This window comes from Betta splendens, chromosome 21 (assembly GCF_900634795.4).
Source record: "Betta splendens chromosome 21, fBetSpl5.4, whole genome shotgun sequence".
In the NCBI taxonomy this organism is placed as follows: Eukaryota; Metazoa; Chordata; class Actinopteri; order Anabantiformes; family Osphronemidae; genus Betta; species Betta splendens.
In genome coordinates, this window is record NC_040899.1 from 12,218,973 (window position 1) to 12,246,834 (window position 27,862).

The window sequence follows — 27,862 nt, forward strand, 5'->3', positions numbered from 1 at the left end:
GCATCATTGTGAAAATAATTATTACTCAACTTTTTATTTATTTTTAACCTAAAAGGGTTGGAGCTCATCACTACAGATGAAGGGACAAAAATACCAGTTGAGACATGCAAAAAGGTGGTCAGCATCTACTGTATAGGAAGCATTTAATTGATTTAGTAGCCAATAAAGGCTTTCCTATTGATTATCGAGAATGGTATGAATAATGTAGAAAATTACACTTTTGGTTCAAATCTAAATGAAACATGAATAATATTTTTTCGATTGTACTTTATTACGGTATTATCTTTTGAAATTAGCCTGTCATTTCTGATCAACCATTTAGACTAAAGTGTAATATGATGTCATACAGTATTATACTGATATTGATTGATAATATTATGGCATTCATAACATCATGCATATTTTTAACAATACACATAACGTTAGAAAGAGGATAGTGAATATTGACTGTTACAGTATACAGTATATACTGTACTGTACCTCAAGCCAGAAGCATTTTATGCAACACAAACTTGTTTGCTGCAGTTGTTACTTCACAGTTACTACTAGTGTGAAATGAACCCTCTAAGACTTCAGCAGTAGCTCCAACCGCTTAGTAAAAGCCTCAGAGTCTTGCTGTGTAACACTTGCATCATCAGCTTCTGTGTGTTTGCTGAATAATTTACCAGACTAATAAAAAGGTTAACTGGTTGGACTCTGATCACACATCCCTCACAGCCCTATAAGCCATTAATCATGATAAGTAATAAACAGTACATAACTGAATTAATATTACAGTAAATAGAATAATGCACGTTACAACACTGGCTTATTGAGACTAACAGAAGAAAAGAACCAAAAACGTAGTAAGCTCTGATGCAAAACAATGTAAAGGCAGTTTAGTTAAACATAGCAAAGAGAGAAAAGGAGTCCAAACACAAACCCAATGCTGTATTTCTACTAGTAAATACAAGAAACAATAACAGTACACAGGGGAAATGATGTAATGGAAGTCCCACCACACTAGTTTCCAGCCTGAGCAAACAGCCAAAAAAAAAACAAAGTCAACAGCAGAAAGACTGGATTGGCAAAACAAACAGTCTTTTGCTTTAAATTACCACAGAACCCACAAGCCAACAACAGCGTTTCTCGTGACAAAGCATATGGTACAGTACGGTGGGCTTCTAGCAAACGTACAGCTACCCGGAGCTGCAGTGAGTTCAGAGCCTTTATAAAGTCCAGCCTTCAACTGGTGGATGAGCCCAATACAGGTCCAATCAATTTATAAAGAGTAGCTCTGTGATGTGGGCCATAATTATGTCTTTGTCTCTTTCTTTTTTTCCACCACTGTTCAGACAGGCTGATTATTGAAGTTACCAGGAACTCGGCTGTTGTAATATCCTCAGCTCACCTCTGCCCATTACTGAGTGCACAGTTGTGTCTGCATTTTAATGCGTCCGTTCAGCATTTGAATGTTTCACCGACAGCTTTGTATTCACGCTGCGTTCATTTGCCTTCAAATGACAGCGTGTACCAGCATTTGCTTTGGTAATGGAAACAGCAATATGCATCTACACGAGGTGGCGGATGTTAATGCATCGAACCGGCGCCTTTGTTTCATGTAAATTCCACTGAGCTTGTCGCAGACAGTGTTGTTTGACCCGCGCTTCTCGCGTGTGTGTTTAGTTTAACCGCTGACATTTCTGCTGAGCGAGCACTACCTGAGAGGCCGAACTAGCAGCATTTAGTTTGCCAAGGTGCCGCTGCTGGGAGAGCACCCTGCAGGCCTGGATGAGCGCTGGATGAGCGCTGGATGGCTATCGATGACGCAACATTGGCGTAGCGGTTACAGAAAAGTCCAGTCCAGCATGAACTTTGTCAGATTGTTGAGTACCTTGAAATACTGTACTGCTTCCTCCTGCAAATGTAGCCACTCTGGCTCCATGTTGGACATAAGGCTGCATGTTGAGTGAACACTAATGTCTAATCAAGACCATAATATGCTAAAGGGTCGCTGATATGAGGCAAGATTAGAGATGCTAATAGGAAATCGTTTAACATGCAACTCTGAGAAAATGTGGGTGAAGGCGTCAGAAGCGAGCTAATGGTTTTTACACTAACTGGAGTCTAAATTCAGCTAAGTGGTGGCTCTTCCCCAGCTGAATGTGTCATCACCCTCCCTTGAGCTGTAACTGGAGCTGTTTTTAAGAATTAGAATAATCAGCAAAGTTGTGTTGTTGTGTGTTATTGCAGGGAAACTGTGGCCTAATGGTCCAATTCACATAACGGCACTGCGGTAACAGACACAGTCGTATGTTCTGGCCTGGAATAATCACCCTGTTTTTTTTTATTTTTAATAGAACATCCTTTTATCGCAACGATCTTACAACATTACCTAGGAGAAGATATTAAAAACTTGGAGTGTGACAAACCCCTTCAAAGCGTGTCCTTTCAACCGGCCCTCAAAGACGTTCACCTTTCTAAGTAACGGTATAATTAAAGTTGATCCCTGTCAGTGGCAGCGATACCCTGACAAAAAACGTTAGCGCTCGTGAGAAGCGATGATGTGAAAGGCCGCTCAAATGGACTTGGGCAACCAGAGGCTGGAATAATTACGTTAAAAATGGATGACTCTCGGTTCAAAATCAGGATGTCAGTACTTGCTGTGCGGGGTTGCTGCTAATAGAAGACAGTGGCCGAGGCAGAATGGGGTTGTCACTGGCGGAATAGATCAGTAAGAGAAAAGGCCGTTCAAGGCAAATGGACAGAAATAAAGGCCAATAGAGACATATAATTATCCCCATAGTGACCATAATCACTGTAGCTGCTGGTCATAATGAGCTGTTTTTAACAGGAAACTGTGGTTCACCTTTAAAGCTTTATCATAATTTCATCAAGGTTTCTCTTATATTACATATATTATAATATGTAATATATTACAAAATAAAATAGGTTGTGGCGCGACTTGAAGGTTGCACGCCGAGACATTTATAGTTCTCACCTACCTCCAGTACCAGTGCGTCTGTATGCAAATGAGCAGCCCACACGTCCTCGGCAGGTGGCTCCTGTCGGGGGGCAGAATTTAAAAGTCAAACAGAAATCGATGAAATGGACTAAAGGCATGTTTGTGGATCAGGGAATCCTCAAAGACGTCCAGGCTGGAGGGAGGAGGAGTTTCCATCCATCCGTCTGGTTCCGGTTGCTTTACTGAAAAGCCCCAGAGTGTCCATGCATGAGAGAACGGTGTGTTGGGGCGTTGTGATGCTTTTCCTAGTGTGTCTGTGTGTTCTGTGTGTTTGGACAAACCACAAGCTGTTCAACTGTTCACCTGTAATCACCAGCACCTGACGAAACCGCGTCTCTGTTTTGCTTTTATTCACATTATACCTTTATAACAGTTTCTTCACCATAGTTCACCATAAACGACCTGCTCCTTTTATTTCTAGTGGATCTGCTAAACATTTTAATAAAAGTGTGAGCGGAGGCTTTGCTATAACAATACATTCTCCTTTATTGCCTCTTTGCCTTGTTAATATTAAATATGAAATGTGAAAAGACCTGAAGTCATGTGTGTGAGCGCAACGTCTTATGCACAGCTACCAATGGATTTCTTTCCACCACAGGGGAAGAATTAGGTTTAGGTGCAGTTTGTTGCATATATTTGCATAGCAATGAATCTTCCTGTGACACTGGTTATAACATCCAGTATAATCTGTACATATTTGTGTGGAAATATCAATATTAGCTACAGTAAATGGTGTATTATTTAAATTTCTTTACTTGCATAAATGGTTCCCTTGACTACAGTATATTTTACCAGAACATGAGGAAAGATTCAACTATCTATAGATAGAAGTACTTTATAAATTACATACTTTTGATTGGGTAAGTCTGAAAAAAGAGTTGCTCAATGACAGAACAAGCATTTCAGGTCTTTCAGGTATTTTGTGTTATTGATAATTATGTGTATTCACTCTTATGGCACAAATGAGTACAAAACTATCAAAACACTATGAATGTTAAGTCTATTAGAAGGGTATTTTGTCTTGGCTGTGTTTACAGGTGTCAGCTGTGTTGGGGAAAGCGGCGAGGCGGCCAACATGACAGAGTGCCTGCGATGGGCTGGCCCCCTGCCTCCTCAGATCAGAGAGTGTCGTCTGCCCTGCAAGGACGACTGCACCCTCACGGCGTGGTCCAAGTTCTCGGAGTGCGCCGGATGTGGCAGCTCGCGGAGTCGCAAGCGCTCGCTCACAGGTAGAGGCTCGACTTTTACACAACCATTACTCGAGGCGGCAGCTTTGTCTTTGTAAAAATCGTGTTATTGCACAAATCAACCCCTCGAGGCAGGTACAGCGCACTATACGTCTGGCCTTACATCTTAAAAGAGAAAGAGGAAAAATCCACTGAAACCTCACTGAAACCTCACAAAGAACACTGGAAAGGCAGTTTTAATTTACAAAGACAACCATGGTGTCTGTGATCACCCTGCAGTAGTATGATTATGTGACAAACCACACTATTATTATAATGTGGTTAATTTGTTTTACATTTCCCTAAAAGTGTAGTAATGCAGTAATTCTGAGCATTTGCAGGATTGTAGAACCAGCAGGCTGCCGGGAGACACTTGTTGGAATAATCAAGTCTGGATGACACAAGGCATCTCTCCATCTGCTGTGGACATACAGTAGTTTAGCTACAGTATGTTAGGAAGGTCCAAACATTGTTGTTGACTGTTGTCTGATGCGCTGATCAAATAAAGGGAAGATTATTGGTTTTCAAGCTTCGGGAAAACACACAGACGACGACAGTCGCCGTTGTCATGGCGAATTTGTGGAGAAGTGCAATGCAAAGAGCAGATGCTGAATATGAATCCATGCTAAGCAGATCATTTAACACCCTGTGTGTTCAGCACTGAGTGTGTCAGAACCCTGTTCAGGGTCAGAGCAGAACTAAATGTGTGTAATATTTTCACCTATCTGTATGTGAGAGAATTCTCCTGGCTTTGACACTGATGCAAAGTTGGCTGTCAGTCATTGTTATGACAGACGCGCTGACCCCCTTCTGCAGTCTGGGCTTTAAAGGCAGGAGAATGAACTGGCGTTGCTTCTGTAATAACACGTCAGAGGACGTACAATTCATTCCAGTGTCCTTCTTTGCAAAGCGTCTTCTGTTTTTTCCTGTTTAGCTCAGGTACAGAAAATGTTTACACTGGACTTGTAGTAATGCTAATAGAGCAGCTCTGAAGCACTGCTGCACAGGCTGCCATGCAGCATTTAGTACTACGAAAAAAGGAGGCGCGTGGGACGCAGTCAATGAACGCTGGGGCCAAAAACAACGCGAGCAGTAAAACTAAACGTCTGCTCCTCTCCAACGTGACAGGATGCGAAACCCATGACCTCTGCAGCCGGAGCGCGGCAGGCTTGGTCCCACGTTTATGGGCTGAGCGCGTTTGGTGGCAATAAACCATACACTGATGAACAGTATGAACCGGCCCTGCCTTCTGCACGGGACTATTTAGTAGAAACCGTCTAATCCAAACTTATCTGCGCTCTGTTACTGTAACTTTCTTTTGCCCCTGTGGTGTGATGTCGAGCCTAAATTACATCTCTCACTGCTTGTAATCCCTTATTTCAGTGCAGATGGCGATGTCTGAATTACATGCTGTGGTTGCAGACCAGGCTGGATACTATTTGTCTTCATGAATATTTGATCCAGTGCCAGAGGGGTTGTAGTAAACATACCCTGTCTCCCACTATAATGCTCTTAGAGTCCAACACATGAAAATAGGCCTCAGCTGAGTGTTGGGCTATTTTGGGAAGAGCATGTGCTCATTGTGTTCATTGGGCAGTAACGCTCACAGAACATCAGTATCTCAACTCACTTTTAGAACTTATTACGTTTGTCAGTCAGGTTAAATGATGGAGGGAGGGTGGGATTAACACAGCTTTAAAGTCTTCCTCATTTATCTTAAACCACCATTGTATCATAGACTTATGTAACGTATTGTATTATGTGTTTAAACACATAATTGAAGGTCATGAAGACTCGTCAACAAAATTCTGTTTGAGTTGAAGCGTGTCTCTGGGAATTCGAACAAGTGGAGAGAAGGAAAATCAATTGAAGTCAGAACGTGTCAGGACGCTGGCAAAAGCAAAGGCTACAGCTACATTCACACTGAAAACACTGTCAAGTAAACACAGAGGCCCAATTAACTGGTCGCTTCAGGAACTAGGTTTAAAATGGCTTTACATAACGCAACAACCTGATGCTTATTAACAATCAACCGCTGATGTTGCGCCTCGTTTGCTGCGTCTTGAGACAATACAACTCAGGGTTCGGTTTACTGAACCCAAGCACCCAGGCTTTCTTCCTGTTGTCCCGGCCTCAAGTCGATTTTGAGCTCACTTTACACAGACTGATACTCATGAATGAATTCAGTCTGTTCAGACAGACACCACCTATTTACTGGAAACCAAGGTTAACTAACACTTCGTACTAATTTGATTAGGGTGATTAAAGCTAAGCAGAGGAGACATTTAACACAAAAGTCATTGTGCGTTTTATCACTTTACACTGGCCAAAGGTTCTTGTTTAATTCAAAGGCAGATCAATTATTTATTCTTGTTTGGCAATTAGTTTGTTTTGCCTTTAATTTGAACAGAACAAGGCTGCAGAGCGTTTGTTCAGAGAATATTACAGCGAGACCATTAAAGGGCCCATATCATGCAAAATCCACTTTTTAGACATTTTGGAGCGTTCCTATGACTCTATGGGTCACATATACACACACTGAGCACGGTAGAAATGCATTTCCTGCTTTTTTCACATTTTGAAAACGTAAATTTTCTTATCCAATGAAAACAGCCACGACCTACTCTGAGGCCGTTCCCCAGTTCTCGTCACACTGGTTGAAAGTTCTCCTTGCAAATCCTGAACCACCACCCCCACAATGATCCCGAACCAAAACTGGACTTCCGCCATTTCCCCCCTCTCACTCACCGTGAACAGACCAGCACGGCAGCGCCCAAGTCCTCCCATAGAAATAGTTCGGTTCTTGGGTGTTCTAACCAACACCAAAGTCTATTCATTTTACCAGGGAACAACAAGTGAGGATTTGTGGGTCACTTTTATTTTTAACGGACCGGTGCCAGAAACACTGCCTCAGCATTTATACGTATGTGCATTTCAAACGAGGGTGCGTACAATGCTGGATTTGTTTCACGGCTCCTGTTGGAAAAAAAGGACCTATTCCTAAAGTCCGTCATCCACTCACTGAAGTAAGTACATGCTTGATATTTATAATGTTTTAAAATGTTAGTTTGTCCGTTTAAATGTAGTAACCTATGTGTGGGGCAAGTTACTAGCTAGCTATGCTAACGGCTACAGCCATTCGACCGAGCCTTTGTCCCCTTCAAATGTGCTCATGTGGGCTCCTGCAGCCACACACCTGTGTGGAGAAAAGCTAATGACTATCGGCATCGAGCGGCTACAGGCAGGGAGCGGTGGGTCTAGCGTCTGTCCTTTTTCTGTAATCACATACACCTGCGGAGAACAGCTGATCGTTATCGCCCTTCCAGCAGCGACAGACAGGAAGCGGTGGATCTAGCTCGCTGTAGTAAGTTTGTGCTTGATACTTGTGATATCTAAATATGTTAGTTGGGTCTGTTTAAAATGCAGTAACCCACATGTGAGACAAGCTAATCGCTAGCGTCGCTAACGGCTACAGTGAGTCAACTGAGCCTTTGTCCCTTTCAAATGTGCTACTCTGAGTTGGTGCAACCACACACCTGTGTGGGGAACAGCTAATAGCGATGGGCCTTCGATCGGCGACAGGCAGGAAACGGTGGATCGAGCCTTTGTCCTGTTGACGTGCTGCCGCTCCTGTTTGTGTTGCGTTAGCCGTTAGCATGCCTTTAGGCCTTTGCACTTTAGAGCTACAGCTGGTCATCGCTACAAAAAGAACCTGCAGATGAACGCGGTTGTGTTTGTTATTACCCCGTCCTGTATCACAGCCTAAATCAACTTGTGATTTGGGGTTATGTCATTGTTCTATCAAATTCTAACATGATTAGTTGGAATGATTACTGTGTTGTGTTTCAAGCTTAGTTGCTAATTAGTCACATCTCTACAATACCTGCTGCTTATCTGGTCAGTTACCGATAGCTTGTACCATAGCCATTATATTTGTAGGACCAATACAATTTACAGTAAATGTAACAGTCTTTTCTATACTGTAGGAGGGCAAATCCCAGTTGCCCACATGCAAGGAGGCTGTCAAACAGAGAAATCACTGCAGACTGTTGGTACACAGACATCTGCTGCCCAGCTCAGGAGTAAAGGTATGTAAGTTTGTATGTACCAACAGTAAGATAGGTAATAGAAGATTTTAATTGGTATATACTGTTTAGATTTTATATTTGAATTGTAACAACTGTTTATCTGTTGTTTTAGCACAGACAGGCCTGTCCTCTTGTTTGGTTTAATTTTTTGTCTGGTATTGTGTGTTCTTACATTAGAGAAGGTTTTGACCTACATAATAATTAACATTTCACTAATCTACAATTCTGATTGCACTACCTTTTTGTTTTGATGAGGTGATGGTGAGGACAGCCACAGCTTCCATCTGGTAGAGGACTGCTTCCGCTCAGTCTTCCAAATAGTGATGAGAACAAGGATCACCACATCTCCCTGTTTACCCTACTTTCATGCATTTCGTCTGCAAGGCCCTGCAAAAGCTTCTTCTTCGTCCTCAAACCCCCAGACTTCTTAATTAACTCAGTAACCTATACATTGCACATTGGAGTGTGAAGGTAACAGTTTGTTCTAGCTTTGGCGTAGTGGTGTATTTTTTTGGTTTACAATAAAGTTGGCTTTAACTATTATGTATTTCACTGAACTCTGTTTCTGAAGGGAAAACACTTTTATTTAGGAAATCATAGTATTGAAATTACATGTTTTTCTCTTTCTAATATGGTAAGCTATAAAGTTGAAGCGGCCATAAATAAAACGCATATAAATTATATATAAATAAAGTTAAAAAAATTCTTAATGAGTGTTGCACTCACAAAAAACACATTTTTACTCAAACGGTAAAGGAGTTATTCTACAGGTGGTCTACATCAATCATACTATGAGTGTTTTAGTGTTTTATCCATCAGGAAACTGCCTTCATCTACAACCCAAGCATGAAGAGATGGCAACTCAGATTCTTCACCCCAGGAATCCTCAGCACCAGCTCACTAGCCTCTGTAGACTAGATACCTGTAACAACTTTAGATACAGAGACATATTACTGTCAAATTTATCATGAATGACAAAAAACATAATTAAAAGCAGTAAAAATACGTTAGGTCAATATATAATTTGAACCAATGCTTTTTGTTCCCAGGTAGGTCATGCAGTGATTGCTCTAAATATTAATGCACATTTTTTAAATAAAATTGTCAGAGCAGCAGCACAAGTAAGACAAAACAGTGAAATGTGTAAATGTAAAATGTATTTATATTATTTCAGCTATGCTCTCAAACTTATTTATTTGTATAATGTGAGCTAAAGTAGTGTTTTCTATTAGTGAGAGTTTTCCAGGTAAGTCGTGTTGTGAATATTGAAGCTGCACACGCCATTTAGCATTCGCATTAGCAACCGCTAGTCGCTTTGCAAATTACATAAATCAATTAAATTGAAGTAAATGCGACATTACCAATGAGACACATCTTGCATCAGCCGAAATGTGGTGACTTCAACAGCCTCCTCTTCAGCTTCAGGGTCAGATTCGGGATCGTAGATGTATGGTTCTACTACGCTATGAACCAGCTGACAAATGTCGTGCAGTTCTGTAGTGGGTCGTCTTCTTCTGTGGTGGATTGCATTCTCAATGTCGCACTACTGCCACCTATTGTATCCTAACCGTGCGGTGGCTCGTATCCATGGAGCCAATTTAAAAAAAAACAACAACAAAAAAGGTATGCGCTTCCGCACAGAGGTGTGGTGAGCAGCTTCGCTTGCGACACGCCCAGAAAACACAGCGTTTGCTGATGGGGAGTGAGAACCACATATTGACAGGGGCAGTGTGGACGATCTAAAGGGTTTTATGGGATGAAAATTTACAGAGACCTTACTGAGACATTAAAGTCAAATATTTTTTAGAATGAAAAGCATGATATGACTCCTTTAAATGTGACGCATACATTTTAAGCGAGTTAAATGGCGGAGAGTTCAGTGCAGCTGTGGTGCCTGTAGGTTGTCTATGCTCGATGCAGTTGTCAGCGCAAAGTGATGCCACACTGGCTCTTTTCAATCAGCCACCAACAGTGGCGTGGATGGAGCAGATTGTTCGTGAGCCTGTGAGTAGTTCACAGCCTGTAAGGAATGTTTGCAATCAGAGCCACTTCAGGAACAGATGGGCTGCTCAGTGGACGCGCGGGAGGCCGGGGACACCCGGGGGTTTATGGGACAAACAGGGGTGCGCGCTTTAGTGTGCAAGCTCATTTAATCATGGTTTACATGCACATCTTCATCGAAACGCTTTGTGTGTCCTGCAGTGTGAAGGAAGCTAATGCAACCGAGTCACATAAGGAGCAGTTAAGAAAAACTTGTTTACGGTGAACGTAAAGAGGGAGAAAAGAAGTAGTTATATAAAGTAGGACTCGAGTCCGTGGAGTTTGGATCATCGCTGGATGTTCTGATCTGAATGCGTGTCCTCCGTGCCAGTCAGTGCTCTTATTAAGTGCATTATTTGGTAAGCACTGACATGTACTAATGAAGAGATGCTGTCAGTGGTGACTCCTTTTTTTTTTTTAACAATGCACTGTAACAACACCGCGTCGATGACAGCGCGATATTTATAGCGTCTGAGAACAGACAGCATAAGTCATATAATTCCACGCGATGAGAAGACGATCAATCACGGGGAAAGAGTGTTGAGCCGTCGGACAGCTTGACAGTTTGTATCTGCTACGTGTCCACGTAATAGAGCTGACAGTGTCTGAGTGGAGCACACACGCGTTACAGCTGCTTCCTGACTCCTCTGCTCACGCTCATAATGACCAGGAAAGCCTAAATCGAACCGCATATTGGATAATGACTGAATCGCATCTAATCAAAGGGTCTCGTGCTCTGATGGTCATCGTTACACTCAGTTTAGATGCTGTGGTGTTTCTCCAAGGTCTCATAGTTTTCTAAGGCTATAGTTTAATTTCTGAGCTGCACATCAGTGGTTTAAGATACAGTATGTGCGGGTAAAATGTTGGCTCATTTCTCTTCTACCGTTAACTCAAAGGCTGTCGCTCCTACATCAATCATTATTAAATAACACCAACCGTTGCATACAGAAGGGAAGTTGTGATTCTACTGTAGGTGAATGAAGGTGTTTCTTCCTTGGTGTGACAGTGACAGTAAATGTATTCTCTCCGGTCTTCACAGTTAACGCAGTGTCTTTGTGTTTTGTTTCTAAATATCGTATCCTGCATTTGCATATAAATGACCTACAAAGTCAAAGCAAAAAGTACAGACAGGGCACTCACACAATGTGCAGTGTTTGTATTTTTATGTAGAGAGGCTATTACACAGGTCTCAGCTGTAGCAGAAAAACAGACCCCTGTGCCCCCACGCCCTTAAGGGGAGTCCAAAGTAAAGAGAAATATTAAAATTTAATGTGCTTCTAAATAGCACTAATCACTGCCTGGGGTCATTCTGAATGTTTTTCTTTTAAATGCACACGAGGAGGAGTGCTTCCTGACCACTGCAGATGTAGTTTTCACAGACGTGTGAATGGCAATTTTAAAAATAAGGAAATATGTTGGGAATAAGTGAAACAAGCCAGTGTTTGTCCTTGGTTATGTTTTGATTGCACAGTTAGGTTGATTGGGGAGTTGAAATTACCCATAGGCCTGAGAGTAAGTGACTGGTGACCAGTGCTGGGTGTACCCAGCCTCTCCATTGTGAGCAATAAACAGCTAAGATAGTGAATGAGTGGATATTATGATGGTTGCTTGCTTAGCAAGGTTACAGTATAATGGATGAATCTATTCACTGCAGTATGCGTAAATCAAACAATAAACCTACAGTATTTGCTGAACATCTGGCAACTCATTGTCTCTTCTAGTAGAAGACTCACTACAGTGTTTATACCCATGCACGGTAGTAATTCTTTGGCCCACCTTCTGCTCAGGTCGCAGCAAAAAGAGGGAGCATTGTCTGAACGAGAAGCTGTACCCGCTGGAGGAGGCGGAGGCCTGTCCCTGCCATGATTTCCTGTCGCAGCCGTTTGGGAACTGGTCGTCCTGCATCCTCCCCGAGCGTTCCGCTCCAGGGTCGCTGCAGGGCTGGATGAGCCACCGCGAGGTGAAAGAATGTGGCCAAGGTCTGCGGTACCGAGCCGTGGCCTGTGTTGATCAGCAGTCGCATCTGGTCAACCCTGCGTCCTGCACAGATTCAGGTAAGACAGAAATGCATGATGTATTGGCTGTAAGAGCCCAGTTAGGCTCAGACTGCTTGGTAATTCACTTCAGTCTTCAGCTGTGGTGAAATGAAGGTAAATCAGATATAAACTCATACAATTGCAATCTTGGACTCCATGAAATGTTTAGATGGCCTATTATTAATACATTTATCTGCATATTTAATTTATTTGAAAAGAAGTTTATTCAGAGAAAGCAAGTAAATGCAATACGGATGTGGAAAAGAATTAAATAATGTGAAAACCCCTCGGAGCAGGTTCACCACTCCATGTTGGCTCAGTGTAGGAGTGAGAAACTCATTAGGCAGATAATTAGCTCGTGGTGCCACAGTGAGCAAGTCCAAGGTCTGGTGCAGGGCAGGCCAGTGGCAGGCTTGTCTGACATTATTAATGTGATCCTTACTGTAGCCGCTGACCGGGTCTAAATCAGGCGCCCCCTCGTTTGTCTGCCAATGTTCGATTTTAGGCTACATGGTAGAGATTTGCCACATCCCTTGCCCCCTAGACTGTAAGCTCAGTGAATGGTCGGCCTGGTCGGCCTGCAGCGCGTCCTGTGGCGGCGGCTTGAAGATCAGGTCCAAGTGGCTGAGGGAGAAGGCGTTCAACGGGGGGCGGCCCTGCCCCAAGCTGGATTTGAAGAACCAGGTAAGATCTGCACCACTTATTAAATGTGACCCAGCATCCTGCACAGCACAGGGCAGGAAAGTGATGAAAGGCGACTGTTGTTGTGACCACACAGTGATGCTGTCAGTCTAAAAATTAATATGCATCATATTTGCATATCGGGTTAAGACAAGCATACAGGGCTGACCTCATTATCCATCCGCATCTCACACGTCCTCACTTCCTCCCAACGTTGACCGTTTCCAAGGACAGAGTGTAGATGAGGGTAATCAAGGCTACAGTACACTGTACGTCATGTTAAGTACCTTCTCTAACTGAATCATCAGTACGGTGCGCGCAGTATAATTCTTTACACATCTCCACTACACCTGGAATGTGGATACAGTATGTGCTCGTGTTGTGTTGCATAAATACGGAGTGGAGCTGTTGCATTCTGCTCACATTTCAATGACAGGTTTTATTACCCATCAGCCAGTGGGGCTCATGGGTGACCTGTTTGTGTTCTATTGTCTTCAGTTGCCTTCTACGACTCATGCCCTTCCCTGCATCACACAAACAGGCCATGTTAAGGACTGTAAGGAAGGAACGCGTGGACACGTGGGGCATGTTGATGTTCCGTCATCAAGTTTCCTCCGCAGCTGTGAATATTTTGTGACAGCCTGTTTTTCATGGGTTCACGATTTAAAGAGGGGTAGCGGTTTATGAGCGCTGCCTGTGTGCTTGAATGGGCTTGAACGGACACTTCAGCTTTTGGAGGTCAGAATCGAGACGGGGCACGGCTGTGTAAAACATATTACGGTGTGCTCTAGTGGAGAATTGTGTACAGATGGTTAAGTGCTCGCTAACAAGGTCTATATGGCCCCTGTTGTAAAGCCCCGTGCTAACCCTCACCACTGAAACCGGCTGCCGGTGTCCTCCTAGATTCATCCTGAGGGCGGACGAGGGCTCATTGTTGACGTTATCAAATCGGCCACTTAAAGTGAAGTACAATACGCCTGGCATGGGCGGAAGGATGCTTGAACCTCTGCTCGTGTGAAAGAGATGTTAAGATATGAGGTTAAGTCTCCCTGCTGTTTATTTAAGTGAGTAAATTCCCCGGTTGTCGCAATTAATTTCCCCACATCGTCCCATAATAGTGTTTTTGTTTTCCTCCAGGCAGTGCTCTTGAGCTTTCATACACATTCCGTCCTTAGCAACCCCTTCACGCGCTCTCCATTAGACGGCAACGTGATAAATATATACTGCGTGGCAATGTTTGGATTGCTAATGGCCAGCCCTCCTATCTCGCCAGCCCTCCCCCCCCCCCCCCCCTCGCTCGCTCTGAAGTGCTCTCTAGCCAAAGTCTGGCCTCGCTCCCACCGACAGATGTTTCCCCTCGAGCCGGGGCGTGGAGTGACGGGCCAAACAGAGGGGAAATTTACAGTGCTCCCAAATTCATCCTCTCGTCACATGGCTGAGCGAGCAAGAAAAATAGGAAAGCGATATAGGAGGAGAGGGAGCAGGGAAGAGCGAGGGAGCGCCACCGTAAAAATAATGAGCAAAAATGGTCGCAATGTCAAACTGACTGTGTAGGAGTCTGGGTGTAAACTGTAAGTTTGCTCTTAATGAGCTAGTCTCCGGGATTCACTCATTTATTTATTTATTTTTGCATTGGTAAAAGTGCGATCAAGAACTAGTTTGTCAAGGTGAGTAATTGGAGCGATGTCTCGGTGAAGCCTGTTGTTATGGATTGCTCAGCGCGCTTGGAGTCTGGTGCGCAGGTTGATACGGACTAATTACAGAAGCAGCTTTAAGAGGAGCATTAATCGTACATGTGTTCTCAGAGAGCCCGGCAAGTGTAATTGGATCAAAACGTCTGTGTTGATGTGCGTGGACTAGGATTGATGCTCCGTATGCACTGTAAAAAAAGGCCGCTGCTCAGCCCTGTCTTTCCTGAACCAGGTGTGTTAAGCCTATCGGAAGCTAATGAGGCTAATAAGTGTAGTAGTGTAGCGATGGGGGATGGTAAGTTTCTATTATGACTAAATGTCTGTTGCACTGTAGCTCAGAATAAGAATATCGCCTTGTAAAAAAGACATTTTTAGGAGACGCATTCGTCTCTGGCTGCTTTTATGCATCATATCCTTCCACATGTCAAAAGCGTTTTCTGGTGACGAAAACTGTATCCATATCTTTAGATTGTTCAGTTTTTTTTCCCTCTGAAGCCACTTAAAATAATGTATTTCCGTGTGTCAATATTCACATTCTAATAAACGGGGGGATCTTACAATGCCACTATTTGTAGCCCTCGTCTGAAGACAAGATGTCTCCGGAGACCGCCACAAAGAGCTCACAGATGTCAAGGCAAGGCTCCCGGAGAAACACACAAATTGGATCTATAATTACAGGAGACATTTGAATTTCATCACAACTCCCACAAGTGTTTGCCGCCGAACGTCGAGATATTAAGTGGCGCAGTATATGCACTATTTACTTAAAATACAAATGCTTCTCCTGACTGTGTGCCAGTCGCATAGCTGCTTATTTCTAGTTTAATAACTTTCGAGACCTTTACTCTACACAAACTGAATCATGTCCAGAAAACCAGATGCTGCAATACAGTGTATGTATATGAGGTGTGTATGTGACAGCTACTGTATAGGGAAACATAGAGGAAACACACACACAACACGCCATTCAAGCTACATATGCAAAACAATCCTGTTGCTTAGTATTCCAATCATTGTTTAGTAGAAGAAACAGACACTGACTCTTACTAAATCCAAATGATCAACAGTGCTTCAGCCACTTTCACTGTATGTACAGAATCACCTGGGGATATGAATTAAGCAGGACTTCAAATCAGTCACGCGCGCGGACGCTGCTGCCTGTCGCACCATGAGTTCCAGTGCAACCCACGCGTACGGTGAGCGACCCCGATCTATAAACTCTCCGTCCGTGGACGCTTCGCAGCCCTCGCTTCCTCTCTCCCGCTGAGGCCGAGGGCGTGTGTGCCACCCTGTCAATTCACCTGTAATCAGATTCATGGGGGAAAATCATCAGTCCACCGGCGCGGACGGCGCTGAGAGCTGTGACCGATGTGACTCTGGTAGTCACCCACAAACACAAACTCTGGGACGCATGTTGTCATCTTCCTTAGAGTTCCCACTATTTAGACCGACTGTATTGGACGTGTATGACTTTCTGAGCGTCCCGCTTCACTTGGACAGACATCGGTGTCGTAGCGGCTGCTTCGTCGGGCGTTTTGGCTCAGCCTCAGCTGCGTTCTGTGGACTTGGCGACTGCCAGTATGTTACAACGCTGCCGGCTGTTTTTTCTCTCAAACCACTTCGCGGTGACTCCCGCTTAGCTAGAAGACGGTCAGACACTTGATTATAGGTATTAATTAGTTGGGGGCTCTTATTGCCTCCCTACAGATCTGCTTGTGGGCGCTATCATGGCGACTGCTGCAGCGCCTGCCAAGCCAAGCCCACATGCTGCTGCCGTCCAGCCGTGCTCAGTGTTCGGGGGGGGTTCATCTTTGGCGGAACATGGGAATGTTTCATTCTAGTCTTTAAAACAGTAGTAAAATTTCACTTCATGTGAGTTCAGCTCAGTTCAGACTTCACTTTTGAGTTACTGGTGTCACATTGTTTGGAGTTTTCTTGGATGTTATATAATTGATTTAAGTGAAACACAGCTTTGACTTTTAGGTTATTGCACTTACAGTAAAATGTAAAAATGGTTCTAAACAGCTGAGTTCTTGTTATAATGATCAGGATTAGCTGCTTGTCATTGAACTGGTGACAGTCTGCTGTTCATCAGTGCAGTTTTTTAAAGGAGAGGTTCAGTTTGCTTCCAGCTAGGACACTTGAGCTTAGCCGTGCATCAGGGTGAGTGATCTGGTCATTATCCCAAAATACTGTGTGGAAGCCTTTCTCCATTTCAGTACACACCTTTATCATCTGCAAAGGCTTTCAAAAGGCTGGCTGCTGTATCGCTGCTCCATAGAGGAGAGAGAAGCCAAATGAAAAAAGGAACTAATACTCGAATATGGAATGAAGCAGCGTCTGTGTCTGCTGGGGTTGACGTATTTGGGCCATGTAGTAACTAATAAGTGTCCTGGGTGTTATTTGACTTTGTTAAAGAGCAGCGGGGTGAAAGAGCAATAACTAAACTTTCAGGCATCTTGTGCCTCCACTGTGTGAAACCATTAGTGCTTTTCACAGCTCTTTATACGCCACTTAAAACTTATCACCGCCTTCATTCTGTTTGAGACCGGACAACCAGCATCTGGCTCAATGGACACCAGCACCTTGTTGTTCTTAATATTATTATAGCACCCATGCTGTGCTGTACTGTATGTACTTGAGTGTGCACAGAGTGGTGCCTCATGCAATCATGCAAGTGTGGTCTTTTTTGGGGGTTTGTGTAGCTTCTGTCTTGGCATACTGTGGTGTGACTCTGTTGAACTTTTCTTCAATACTGGGGATTAATGGAACTCATTCAAAGCCATGCAATGTTTCTAGGATATTTGAAATGGAACCGTTCTTCTGAAGTATTTTGATGTCAAAGGGGGGAAATTTAAATCACCAGGTCTAGGCAAAGTGAGCTGAAGTCTTTTACATTGTGATTTTAGTCATTTTTAATAACTGTAATATGACAAAGAACTTCAGTGTTGTCTCTTTGAAGGTGAGCTGCGTTGCCAGGAATTTTGACCTTTCCTAAACGGTAGATTCCAAAAAATTCCAAATACCAAGAAAAGATAAAAGTAAACGAATGTTCAATTCCAATTATTAGCCATTGAGCCCAGACTAAAAGACATTAGCCAACTGCTGAGGGAGCTACCTGAGCCCATTGAGTTGTAATTAACAGCGTAATTAGCTGTGTTTGGCCATGTGGCATTGTCCCCCTGTAGACCCTGACCAAAAAGCATGTTGTCGCCTTCCATTACACCCCCTGCATATTGTTAAGACAGTCTGAACTCCTGCCACCCCGAAGGCCTGTGTTGACGCTGCCATTTCCAGCAGATACAAAGGTTAATCATAATCATCTCTGTGCTAAATAGCTGAATGTTTAATAGCAGCACATGCTCATAATGTGCTAATAAACAGGATGTTTTTAAAGACGTGTGATGCAGAGACACAATCTTCCATATTTACTGTAGTATTTGCTCGGTGCCAAAGCAATAAAAGAGTAGAATGAATAACATAAATGGAATCTTAACAATTTAAACAACGCTAACGTGATTGGATTTTTGCTTGATTCACAGATTGCTCATGTACAGCCTCCGTTCGGCCTGTGATGTACAGTCGAGGCTTTTGATGTGATAGGTGAGCTCATTCCACGTGTCTTGCGATATGAACAGACCCTGTAGATGTAGCAGCTACTTAACGCCGGCGTGGGGGTTAAGTGCTTATGAAACGCCTCCGCTAATGCGCTTTCCCGTCTTGCAGAGCTGCGCCCTGGTAATAGATTACAAAGTAAAGGAGTCTTTCAGGGCTAGAAATAGCTCTTGATGGCCAAATAATTTGTGTAATTACGGAAAGTCGCGCCGCTGCCCTGTGGTGGAGCCAGAGCAGTGGGGGGGTTCGGTAACAATGTTGGATCTAGATCCTACAAGCCATTATGATCGTTGACATCCTTGGCAGTAAGGGGTCCTGCTATACGGATATGGAGGAAACAGCAGGGGGGAGAGAGAGTGATATGTAAACCAGCTCAGTGGGCAGTGAGCACATACTGACATTTATGACAGGAGGTGGTGTTTGTACATTATGAATAGGTGTAATACAGACAGCATGGAAATATTATGGCTGCCTGAACGTGCTCTGTGCCTAATACCCAGTTGTATGCAAATCTAATGTGATGCTGTGCTATAGAGAGTTTAAGAAGTACATCCACAAAGTCTCTGATCACCTTTACTTGTGTGGAGATCATGTGTTGTCCTCCAGCCTTAAACCGCCATGAGGGGGATCAGAGCGCCAGTCGGACCGACGAGCACATGACACGCCGGGTTTTGTCATTGTAGCTTCAGACCGCAGCCGCCGGTTTCGCCACGGCTCAAATTAAAAGGTGACTGGGTGGACAGGCTCGGCCCCTGCGCTTCTCACTTCACGCGCCCAAGGCGTTTAATCTTAAGTCGCTTTTCCGGGGGTCCGTCTCCCTGAAAAGCGCCAGTGCGTATCTCGCCCGTGCAGTCGCTCTAATGGCTTTATTACACGTTGGCGCGTTCTTCGCGTCTAATCCCCTCATGAGAGCGTTCGCGGCGGCGTCCTCACTGGGGAATAGATTCCAGCGCGCCGCTCCCCGAGAAGCCCGCGTTATCTGACTCATCCACAGGCCTGCTGACAGTACAGCACAGCCTGTTTGATGTTGTAGTCACAAAATGACAGAGAGATTTATAGAAGTAAGTGCTCGTCCTTAAGGCTTTCTGTCCTATTTTCTCTCTGAATCAATAAAGCGCCGGTCCCTCGCGGGGCCCCGTCGGCGCGTCACGTGGCCCGTCCAGTGTGTCTTTTCCGTGTTTCTGTGCGTAGGAGTGCACGTGAGCGGGGACAGTCCTTGCAGGTGTGTTTGCTTTTTGGATCAAAGCCATAATCATTATCTCGCAGAACAGTTGAGAGACTTTTGCAGTAATGTCTTTTTCTCTCAGTACCACATGGACGGGTGGCGTTTATTCCCGCAGACCTGGGATCTGAAATGGAATTCCAGTCAGATGTGCATAGTCATGAATCAGCGGGTGAGGAGGGTTTGGTGCCCACGGGCGTCCGCAGCACATGGCTGCACGCTGCTATTATAACCATATATCACCTGCCGTCCTCGTTTCGGACCACGTGATCTTTAAGGTGCACGTTTACAGCTGAAGCCTGATTTTTTTACACTTCTCGTCGCAAGTACTTCCACTTACTTTGAGGAACTTTGGCGAGTTTGTTTCGATTCGAACACGCGCTCGCTGAGCATATGCTCATTTACTGTACGCTGACTTCCCACTCACCGTCTCCGCGCAAATTAATTTCTCGGCGTTGCCTTCAGCTGCAGGTCTGGCCATTGCACAGCTGTTGCAACTAACTGCAGTACAGATCTCTCTCTACAGTGTGAATCATTCCGTTTGGCGAAATCTCCAGGAGACTCGCTGTACGTTACACGGCAAGGCATTTAATCATCCTTTACCCTTATTAATTAAAGGCAGAGCAGAATGCAGCCGTTTCTGTTCCATCAAATTTACGTAAGCAGAGCTACATACATTTCTGTCACTGCAGGCAAAATCTAAACTAATGATCATATTGTTCTTCTCTCCCCTGCCCAACTTCTGGCTTGTCTTGCACTGCTAATATGGACATCCACGCAGGCTCAGGTCAGTGCTGTTCATTCTGTACATACACTCTGCTTTAGCTAATGAAGACAAAATGCATGACAGATCTGTCCAAGTTATATATACTCCTGTGACCCTACTGGTCTTTTGTTTAGCGAGAGTGCGACATGGATGGATGATATGCCATCTGCTTTTAACTGGAAGGGCTTAAACTGACATTACCGGACGGTTAAGACATTATTACATTGGGAATCTTTTGGGAGAGTTACACTAAGCTACTTTAAAATGTATAAAATAGACTATATTTACTTTTAAAAGTGTGACAGAGAAAACTAAACAGAGGAAGATAGAGGTTGTACACTTGGCATTTAACCAATAGAGTATCTGGGCTGCTGCTGAATCGTTCCTCCTCAGTGAGCTCCTTTTAAATGTGTGTGACCTAAAATGTTCAGTGTGCCAATGCTGGGTTTTCCTTCTTAGTCTGTGTGTTGTCCTCAACAAGCTTTAACCCACCAGAACATTCTTTAACATCAGCCTGAACGCTGTTGTGCTGTGGCAGTATATCCCACTTAGCGAGAGCGGCAACGGCGGCGGCGTGATTGAAAGAGCGTTAGTGCTCGATAAGTAGCACGAGCGATGCGTATTTGCGTTGGTTGCATAAATATTTCTGGCGACGGGAATTAGACCCGTGCTTCTTCAGGGCTGGTGGCGAGAGCAGTTGCCAGTTTACCCAGCAGGGGCATCTGCAGGGACAGATGTGAGATGATGAGGGTGTGTAATAGGCATCTGTGTGGCCCGGAGGGGAGGGAATACTCAACACTCATTCCCTCTCTCCAGTCACACACACACACACACACACACACACACACACACACACACACACACACACACACACACACACACACACACACACACACCCATTACAGCTTTCCCCACAAATTGTCCTCTGGAGTATACCTTTTACTGTGGCAGACTGTTACATAGATTGAAAGTAAACATGTGTTTACAGGAGCATTGCGCTGGCTGCTCCCTTGGTTACGCTGACATGCCAGAGTCACTGTTTAAGCAGGGAGACGCGCTTCGGCTCAGCCTTCGGCCGACTGCGTCCTCGGCTCCAGGGCCTTTTGCCACGGTCATTGCTGTTTTACGCACCTCCATGCTGTTCCTTCCATATCGCACACAGGTTTTTATTTCGCCGCTAATAAAATATGCGCTTTTATGCGGCAAGAAAACAGAAAAGTCATCATCGTCATATTAAACTCTAGTATAGATTCCCAAAGTCCATCCCTGGGAATCACTTCCTGTTTGCGCCTCCATAACCCCCACACCTGTTTGGCTTCAAAATAAATACATTAAGAAAATTTGTAACGCATGTTGTGTCCTTATGATGAAGATAGAGAATTAAAACTGTGTCTGTGTGTGTGCATGTGAGAGTGAATGCAATTTGGATGCAAGCTCATGTTTAAGGTCACATCCTCTGCAGCCTTCGCTTTATAACGCCTCGCGTGTCTCTCCTTCGTACGTGTGTGTCCAGGTGTACGAGGCCGCGCCGTGCTACAGCGAATGCAGCCAGTACACGTGGAGGATAGAGCCCTGGTCCATTTGTACCATCAACACTGTGGATGACCTTCCAGCCTGCGGGGAGGGAGTCCAAAGCCGAAAGATCAGGTCAGGTCAGATTTGGCAGCCTGGCACCGGGGGAGGTGGACTGGCAGTAGGCCTAACACTCGCAGTGCTATGGGAAAACGAGTCAGCACAGATGAATGCTTCCTAATGGCTGATGTTAAATGGTTATTATGTTTTTGGATCACAAATTCTGTTTTACAGAGTTTAAAAGTGTATTGGAAAAACTCAAATTTAAGTCAAATTTAAAAGTTAGTTTAAAAAAAAGAGTTTGAAACTCAAATGCAGACAAAACATAGCTACCAATCCCCGAGAGCCCACTTATCCAGCTGCGTCTTCTGCTGTGCTACTGTAGGTGCATAAAGAAGGAAACAACTAGTGTGGAGCCCAGCAGCGTGGAGGACAGTTTGTGTGACCAGGAGGAAATGCCCCCTAGAGCCCAGGTCTGCTTCCTGGCCTGCCCCGGTGACTGCGTGGTGGGGCCCTGGGGAGCCTGGAGCAGCTGCCCTGCGGTAAGAAACGGCAGCCCGTCATCTGCTGGGGATAATTACTAATTATTACTTTAAGTGTTTGTAAGAGAAAAAAATGCCTTTACTGTAGTTTACTCAATAGTAATCATAGTGGGTTTTTTTTCTTGTTACATTTAAATCTTTTTAAAATGAATTATTTAGAGAAATGAATTAGTTTATTAACCAGTCAAGCAAACATCAGCCAGTGCTGAATATATACAGTAAAAACTTTTTGTTTCTTTTAGACAGCGAGTGAAGCAATTCAATACGAATTTAAAGGTTTTTTGTATTTATAAAGGAGTGGGGAATAATTAGGTTGGTAATACTCGAGCTTAAACAGATGTTTCCACCCAGCTGTTCTCAGTGTTTGTGTGGTCCGAAAGCACATCACGTGCAAATGAAACTCAATAGTTTCTAATTTGCCTGTTCTGGGCTCGGCCCGGAGCGGAAGCAGCGCCGCAGCGTAGCACGTGTCCCCCAGCGACTCTGGCCACGCGCTAGCGGCCGCTCGGACGCTTGGCCCTGTCGAAGGTCTCCTGTCAAACACAATAGCCGATCCGAGCGAAACACCGCAGTCTGTGGAGAAGCTGCTTTGAAATGCTGTGGAGAGATCACTTAATTAGCCTGAGTGTGCTCCACAGACATTCTGTTTTATTCACTCCTCCAATCTGCGAGCTTTGGCAGCGCTCTTAACATCAGTAAAACACTATCTCACACACTTGGTGATATAACACAGATGAAACTGTTAATTTGGAAGCCAATTAAAGTGAAACAGCCATCTACAACTATAATGGGCTGCTTCTTTCTACGGCTGATCTACCTAGAAACAGCTGAAATCTGAAGTGGACAGATTATCTAAAATACTGATAAAGCGATCTATATGTTTTCTTCATGGTGCTAATTGACAACGATTTCCCAAAGCTCCCCGAGCTCCAGTGTCTGTGTTGATCACAGGAACCTGATGGCTTCATGCAGCGCTGCCTGAGGGCGTCTCCCACAGAGGTCGCCCTCACCTGTGCTATCAACTGCTTTTAAACGCTGACATTCCCAGGAGTCCCTGAATGTTTCATGACATTATTGTCATCTACAGCTAATTTCCTCTATAGTCTTGATGTGTGTTCAAGAGAGTACTGTAAGAAATGCTGCTGAGTGGCAGCAAAGAGATATTGGTGACATTTTGAGACTTTTTGGGTGTCTGTGAAACTACAGTGGGACAAATTAGGGGACGGTGCATCAGCACACTCGAGGTAATTAATGGGAGGCCCTTCGGCACAGAGGCAGTTGTTCTCTAGTTAATCGACTGTGCATGGCATTGTTCTCTCAGACAGGTAAACGCTACATTGGCTGTGCGGCCATTAATATACTGTATCTGTGTGGCCCGCTCCAGTAACTCTGTGTAGGCAGCGCGTGGACTGCATTTGGGTGGAGCTACGCTCGCACATTGTCAGTCTGTCTCATTTGTCTTGGCTGCTGACCGAGATATTATTTTCAGAGGAAACGAATAGACATAGAAAAAACCTACACCCTTAAACACCCTTAAAACCCAAAAGTTCCTAAGATGAATAGTGATAGAAGAAACCCAGATCTTTAATGTTAATTATCCAATGTAATTAGAGATTAGATTTTGTGCAGCGTGCACAGGTACAGGTAATTTAATGAGATGAGCTGCTTTGGCATTTGAGATGGACGTAGTGTTGGGTTATTACCCAGAGCCCTGGCTAATGGCACTGGGAGGGCCCTCTACACTGTCCACATCCATCCTCTGTGGTGTGATGGCTAATGATTTTCTTTCCTCTGTTCTGTTTTAATTATGTTAAGGCTAAATGTGTCAATAAAGTTTAATTACGGGGCAGTGTATTTACGTCCGCGGCAGTGTAAAACACGCACGCTGTGAATCGCACAGTGTCAAGAATTGCTCCAGGTTATTTTAACGACGCGTGTCATTGAAGAACACAAAGGATGAACTGGAAATCAAGGCTGGAAAGAAAGAAGCTACAGGTAGAGTTTGGGGAAAACGGGCGCTTTTGAGCAAAAGGATAATGAACAATTTGTAGGACTAGATCAGACGTACTTTAATCTGCAGTTGTGATCCACTCATCAAAGTGGCCTCAGAGCAAAAACACTCTTCTTCCACCCAATCAGGGAATTGCAAGGATCTTTCCTTGATTAGCAGATTTCACAGCCTAATTTGCAACTTGCAGACGTCCTGGTGAGAATCAACAAGTCCATGTCTCTGTTGTCCTCTCCACGTTGCGCGCTGGAGGTTAATGTGCATATTGTTGATGCGTTTGTAATGGAAGGATGGCAAAAGGTAAATGAGAGCAGAGGCTCCACTGTTACACTCGCCACCTCCTCACTCTTTGGTGCTGAGTTCTTTGCCTGCAGGCGTAGAGACATAATTAATTTAATTCAGATCCGATTAGGTCCAGGTGTATGTAATAAACAACAGACATTTGTATTGTTCTGCTCATTTTTCAGTCATTCCGAGCTTAATTGCGACACTAATTGAGCCTATCGCGTTTGTAGAGCATACAGACACGTTCGCGGCCGAGCGACAGCCGCACTGAAAACATTAGGGGCATTCATGAGCCTGACACAGCGACGGCTCATTAGGAGCCGACAGTGACTGAGGTGCACGACCTGATGCATCGGGAGCCGAGCGACAACTGCAGTTCAATGCAGAGCCCTTTATCAATAAAATCTTTCCTTTTCCCTCTGAGACCGAGGCGACACTTCCTCCACACTCGCGTCCTTTTCTTCCCTGTTCACACATCCCATCTCCATGTTGTGAGCGATGTGACGCTCCCTCTGTCTCTCTGTAGATGTTTGGTAATGATGGAGGCTTACACATCCTCTTTTAATTATTATCACATTCAGTTTCACCCGCATTCAGCTGCACCGTGTAAGGATCCATCCTGTTTAGCTACTGTGCAGGATTAATTCATGCACTAAATCTGACAATATACAGTAGTTGTCTGTCAGTAGTGGTTACTTTGTCAGGTAATGATGAAAACAACAACGCTTCCAAAGGTGTGAGCTTGAAGAAGTAAACAAATAATGTTACAAATCACACACTGACTGAGACACGTTGTATGTATGAAAACACAAACTGTGTTTGGCTTCAGAAGTGATTCCTAAATGCGAAGCACATTAAGGAGTGATTTATTCAAAAACTGAGGCTTATTATGGACGGCTAGTTTGTCATTTCTGTTCCGCCGTGACAAAGAGACACAATGTCAGTTTATTTAAAGCAAAAAGAAAAACATCTGCCAACTGCTTTATGATTGAATCTAGAGGCCAGGGAGTCATTTTAAAAATAAAATAATCAGGGCTGCTCTGATGAGGCTTAGACAGGAAGACGTCTACTGTATGAGCCTCTAAGCGCTTTACTTTAAACTTAGACTCAGTGGCCACTTTGTTAGGTACACCTGTAATAAAACAAGTTTGCTATAAATTATAATGTATCAGTTTTTAGCTGAAGCTCTCGGTAAGTTGATGATTATGACCATGTGTTCATAAATCTATAAATAAATTTTAAAAAGTGAAACCATAAATCCCAGCGCCCACTGTGTCGGTGCTGGGATTTATTGCACTGCATTATATTTTAATATAGTTCTATGGTTTTGTTCATTACATTTAAAATGAACAAGGGAGCTATACATTAGGACATTTTTACAATATAATGTGCTGTACTGAAACAGATAATAGAATTATCATCTTTCTAAGAGCTTGAACCTAAAATAGGAGAAATTATAGCCTTCACAGCGTCTGTGCTGGACTGAACTGGACATATGACTTACTGTCTCGTTATGGGGTGGCTTAACTCTGTGGGCTCTAATAATACCTAGACAGAGTGATTGCAGCGCAATCAGCTGTGTTCTTTGTGATGCACTATATACTGCTCTCACTCAGCTTTATATGTCGCTACCGTATAATATAATTCATCTGCTAGTTTGCAAATTCCATCTTCTGTCCTTTATTCCTAAATTTAGTTCACATGGTTTTACAAATATTAGTATCATGGTAAATGCTTTTCATCATTTGAAGCAATTAGCAGGTACTTTTGTTATATTATCAGTAAAAATATCCTGTTATACAATTTCATAAATCCTAAACGCAGCTCTCGTAACTTTTTGAACAGAGAAAAGTGTTCTAGGGAAAGTCAGAGTTTTGCCACAGTGCTTTTATCATTTAGGGCCTTTTGAAAACACAAAAACAAGAAATGGATTGAGGTAGAACATCTATTACTGCTTTTAGTTTTAATTAAAGCTTTTACAAATTAGGTTGTATTCAAGGCAAACACAATGAGCTGTAAATGAGATTACGGAGCAGTGTGGTTTGATGGCACACAGTGAAGGGGTTGCTCTCACCTTGAACACCCTCATTTGGTCTGTTTTTTTGTTTAATTAAAGCTGTTAACTGTGTCAGGGACAAACTGAGTAATATAAATAGCCGTGTGTGACAAAGAGAACAAATACCTTGTAGTGGATTCTGTCGCTGCACATGTTTCATTTAATTGTATTGTTTTCCATTATATTGATGCTGATAATGATCAGGGGTGAGATGCACAAAACAGAGAAATATCTGAAATCTAGTTTGTCTCCAAAGAGATTTACATACTGCACTTATTTGTCTTAATCCTTTGCTGCTACTGAGGCTTATTGTCCAATTAACACATTTTTCCTAACTCTTTATTTAGGCTGCAGCAGTATTTAACAAAGCAGAGTAAACGGAATCATAATGTGGTGCTTGATAGGTTTTAAATTCACATGCAGCAAACACAGCTTTCAGTTATTTTAGTCTTCACCACGTCTTCTCGTCATTGTTGTGCAGCAATGTGACCATGGGACATCGAGGAACAGGAGCAGACAGGTCCTCCGCCACCCAGCCGCAGAAAGCTCAGCCTGTCCAGAGCTGCTCCAGTCGGAGCCCTGTGTCCTCAACAGCACCTGCTTCACCTACGAGTACAGAATGTCAGGTAGGACGACCTGATGACGCGCCGCCAGCGGGGCCGTGCTGGTAGCGAGGCGCGATGATGGGCACGTTTTGCATAAAGTGCAGATAACGAAAGTAGAGATAAGCGCTCGGAGGCTAGTTTGACCTTGAGACATATGTAAATGTGCGTGTGGGGCCTTGCATTTCCAGACTGGAGTACGTGTCAGCTCAGTGAAAACGCCATCTGTGGTCAGGGCTCACGGCTGCGTCTCCTGGACTGCGTGCGCAGCGATGGCAAGATGGTGGCGTTGCAGAAGTGCGAGGAGGTAATCACTGCTTAGTTAATGGCATCCTGCACTTTACGTTGCCGTGTTTCCCATACAAATGAATCACATTTCATATTCTTCACTGTGGACAAACATTTAAAAAAATCTGGTAATTAAA

General features: G+C 43.9%; 1 protein-coding gene and 1 long non-coding RNA gene across 6 annotated transcripts in view; one reads left to right on the forward strand and one right to left on the reverse strand.

Annotated features, from left to right (window-relative positions):
• thsd7ba (thrombospondin, type I, domain containing 7Ba) overlaps positions 1-27,862 on the forward strand; it is a 90,453-nt gene that overhangs the window by 51,626 nt on the left and 10,965 nt on the right. For 4 of the 5 annotated variants that reach the window (XM_029136144.3, XM_029136149.3, XM_055504958.1 and 1 more), the window contains exons 12-18: positions 4,042-4,233; positions 12,149-12,415; positions 12,903-13,081; positions 21,886-22,019; positions 22,330-22,486; positions 27,317-27,461; positions 27,629-27,744. In XM_029136144.3, the coding sequence (XP_028991977.2) occupies positions 4,042-4,233; positions 12,149-12,415; positions 12,903-13,081; positions 21,886-22,019; positions 22,330-22,486; positions 27,317-27,461; positions 27,629-27,744 (1,190 nt within the window). The remainder of the gene's footprint in view (positions 1-4,041; positions 4,234-12,148; positions 12,416-12,902; positions 13,082-21,885; positions 22,020-22,329; positions 22,487-27,316; positions 27,462-27,628; positions 27,745-27,862) is intronic. The other variant, XM_055504959.1, reaches the window with a different exon arrangement.
• LOC129603490 (uncharacterized) lies at positions 8,881-10,159 on the reverse strand. The gene is made up of 2 exons (XR_008693380.1): positions 9,680-10,159; positions 8,881-9,249 (listed from the first exon to the last, which is right to left on the reverse strand). It is a non-coding gene; the product is annotated as an uncharacterized LOC129603490 (long non-coding RNA).